The 3,419-nt window shown below is 48.5% G+C and overlaps 1 protein-coding gene across 1 annotated transcript in view; it reads left to right on the top strand.

Moving 5' to 3' along the window:
- Window positions 1-326: 326 nt before the first annotated feature.
- Window positions 327-3,419, top strand: part of LOC138956666 (uncharacterized) — a gene marked incomplete at its 5' end in the record, with an annotated part of 5,653 nt that continues 2,560 nt past the window's right edge. The window contains 1 exon segment of the mRNA XM_070327963.1: window positions 327-480. Within this exon segment, the coding sequence (XP_070184064.1) occupies window positions 327-480 (154 nt within the window).

Here is a 3,419-nt window from a genome sequence, read left to right as displayed (position 1 = left end):
TTGAAAATAAAACATCCACACACACATACAAACCCACACACCAACACACATACCCACACCCACACAAACCCACACCCACACAAACCCTCACACCCACACACCAACACCCACACACCAACACCCACACCCACCCACCCACCCACACCCACACACCCACCCACACACACACACCCACCCACACACACACACACACACACACACACACACACACACACTCACACACACTCACACACACAGCGCGCACACACACAAATAACGATTTTCGAGATTTGGAAACGTCAATTTGCCGAGCTACCTGTTTCAATTTTACTTCATACTCTCCGTAGCATACTTCAGCCTTGATGCTGCAGTCAAGGAAAAGCCAAGCCAAGATCGGGCTGACATTCCATCTTCAAGGCACACACGCCGAAAACGACAGACGGTAACACAAGATGTTATCATTGATGTTGTTGCGCTTGTTGACTACCCCATCTACTACAAGTAAGTTGTTTTATGCGACTCCTACATTCACCGAGTAAAAGTTTATGATCTGATAGGAATGTTCCTATTCTATTTTAAGGTTAAACCTGGAACAAAAGTAGAGGCAAAACAAACATTAGACAAAAAGCAAAGAAATGCAGAAGCAAACAGTTATAAAAATAAGGATTGGTAAGAAAGGGGTGGAGGCGGCGTGGGTAGGGAGGGGGGGGGGGGGGTGTTAGGGCGATGAGTGTTTGTGTCTCTACTTTTTCTGCATGCATGAACAAATATGTATACAAGGAAAACACTTAAAATTTGCTCTATACTTCCTGAAGAAACAAGCTTGTTAACCCGTGATTTGTAAAAATGTAAAAATTGTTACAAATCACGGGGCGCGTTTTTACAAATCGCGGGGCGCGCCTCGCGATTTGTAACAATTTTTTACAAATCGCGGGGCGCGCCCCGTGATTTGTAACAATTTTTACAAATCACGTTTTTGCGCCCGATATTTTCTTGTCATCTCCAAAGTCAAGGGACAAAAACGAAATCCCTTGACTTTTGGGGTAGCGCGACTGTTAATTTTAAGATTTTTTTTTTCATTACTATACTGTTCAAAAAAAGAAACGCATAGTTGCTACTTGCCAAATTTGTTTTATTTTTCGACAAAATTAACAGAAAATCCAATATTTAGATTATTTGTTTGCAATTTGGTATGGACACAGTTGAATGCACACACAGTTCATTTGCATCTTCAAATCAATCAGTCAATCAATACGATTGGGTGCCGAGGCTGTCAAGTCAGTAGGGGGTGTGACTGCCTTGAGCAGCAACAACTGCCCGGCACCTTCTGGGCATGGACTGGATCAGATGCCGGATATCTTGCTGTGGGATGGTGTCCCACTCCTCCTGAAGTGCCTGCAATAGATCGCGGTGATTTGCCGGCGCTTCTTCTCGCCTGCGCACACGTCTGTCCAATTCATCCCAGAGGTGTTCTATCGGGTTCATGTCTGGCGACATGGATGGCCAGGGAAGCACCTGGACATGGTGGTCGGTGAGGAACTGGGTGGTGAGTCGTGCTGTGTGCGGGCGAGCGTTGTCCTGCTGGAATATGGCATCCTGGTCAGCCAGAAGAGGAAGGGCGTGTGGGCGCAGAATTTCCTCCACGTATCGCTGGGCAGTTATGCGCCCTTGGACGTGCACCAGGGTGCTCCTTCCAGCGGTATTGATCGCCCCCCACACCATGACGCCTCCACCACCATGAACGGGTGCCTCATCCACACAGTTGGGCGCGTAACGTTCGTTTACTCTCCGGTAGACCCTCCTCCGACCATCATGTCGCTGGAGCAGGAAGTAGGACTCGTCGCTGAACCACACGTGTCTCCAGTGATTCCGGACGGTCCAGCGAAGGTGCTGGTTGCCCCACTGCACTCGGTTCTGGCGATGGCGGCGGGTGAGGAAAGCTCCTCTGTGAGGTCTGCGAGCTCTCAAACAAGCTTCATGCAGGCGGTTCCGCACGGTCTGGTCCGATAATCGGTGTGGCCCGGGGAGAGCCTGGACAGAAGATGAGGCCGACAGGAAACGATTCCGGAGGTGGCGGAGCCGTATGAAGCGGTCGTGAGCAGCAGTTGTCGCCCTTGGTCTTCCCGCTCGTGGCAAGTCAGCAACGGAGCCAGTGGCTTGAAACCTGACCCACAGTCTACTGATGGTGCTCTGGGACACGTGGAAGTGCCTGGCGATTGCACTTTGACTTTGGCCTGCTTGTAAACGACCCAATGCAATGTGGCGGTCTTCTCTGCTCAATCGGGCCATCTTTCGTCGCTGAATTGTCGTCTGATTTCTTTGTGGCGAACAATCCGCTTTTATGGGTTTTGGAAGACATGGTGAGAGCTCAATATTCCCCGAGTTTCACGAGATTACACTGAAGCAAGACGAGTGGTCATGCCAAATGAGCAATTTTGACATTGTAGCCACTGATAACGCATGCGTCACGTGCAGAGCTCACTTGTGGCAATGGACGAAAGGTCGACGACCAGATAAACATTTTCTGCAGTTTGGTGGATATCCTTGTAGCCATATAACTAAATTAACCAAATATTACAAGCTATGCGTTTCTTTTTTTGAACAGTATAGGATGTCCCATCGTTGGGAAATTCCGGTCGCTTCCTCCCAGTGGAAAGCTAGCAGTGACAGAGTCGCACTACCCCAAAGGCAAGGGATCTATTAGTCCCGTTTCGCCGTTATCCCAATTCGCCCCCATCCCATTTTGGCGACATTTTTTCAGGCCAAGTGTCATTTTACCACCATTTCATGTACCATTAGCTCCACATCCCATTTTGGCGCAATCCCGTTTCGCCGTTAGCCCATTTCGCCCCCATCCCATTTTCGCGACATTTTACAGGCCAAGTGTCATGTTACCACCATGTCATGTACCATTAGCTCCACATCCCATTTTGGCGCAATGCCGTTTCGTCTTTATCCCATTTTGCCCCCATCCCATTTTCGCGACATTTCACAGGCCAAGTGTCATTTTACCACCGTGTCATACCACTAGCGCCACATTCCATTTTGTCGCCATGCCGTTTTGCCGTCACCCCATTTCGTGCCATCCCTATTTCGCGACATTTTGGATTGTGGCAAAATTGGGATTTGGCGAAAACGGAATGTCTTCCTAGTTGAATAACGCAGTATAGTAGTATAGTGAGGCTTGGCAAGAAGAATAAATAAAAAATGGGATGGCGGCCAAATGGGATTGTGTCAAAATGGGATGTCGCGCAATTGTTATGACACGGTAGTAAAATGACGCTTGGCTTGTGAAATGTCGCGACAATGGGATGGGGGCGAAATGGAATGCGGTGAAACGGCATGGCGGCCAAATGGGATATGGTGTCAAAATGGGATGTCGCGCAATTGTTATGACATGTTAGTAAAATGACGTTTGGCTTGTGAAATATCGCGAAAAT

This window comes from Littorina saxatilis, unplaced genomic scaffold (genome assembly GCF_037325665.1).
Source record: "Littorina saxatilis isolate snail1 unplaced genomic scaffold, US_GU_Lsax_2.0 scaffold_2007, whole genome shotgun sequence".
In the NCBI taxonomy this organism is placed as follows: domain Eukaryota; kingdom Metazoa; phylum Mollusca; class Gastropoda; order Littorinimorpha; family Littorinidae; genus Littorina; species Littorina saxatilis.
Note: the sequence above shows the minus strand (reverse complement) of the source record. Positions and strands in the feature narration are given on the sequence as shown.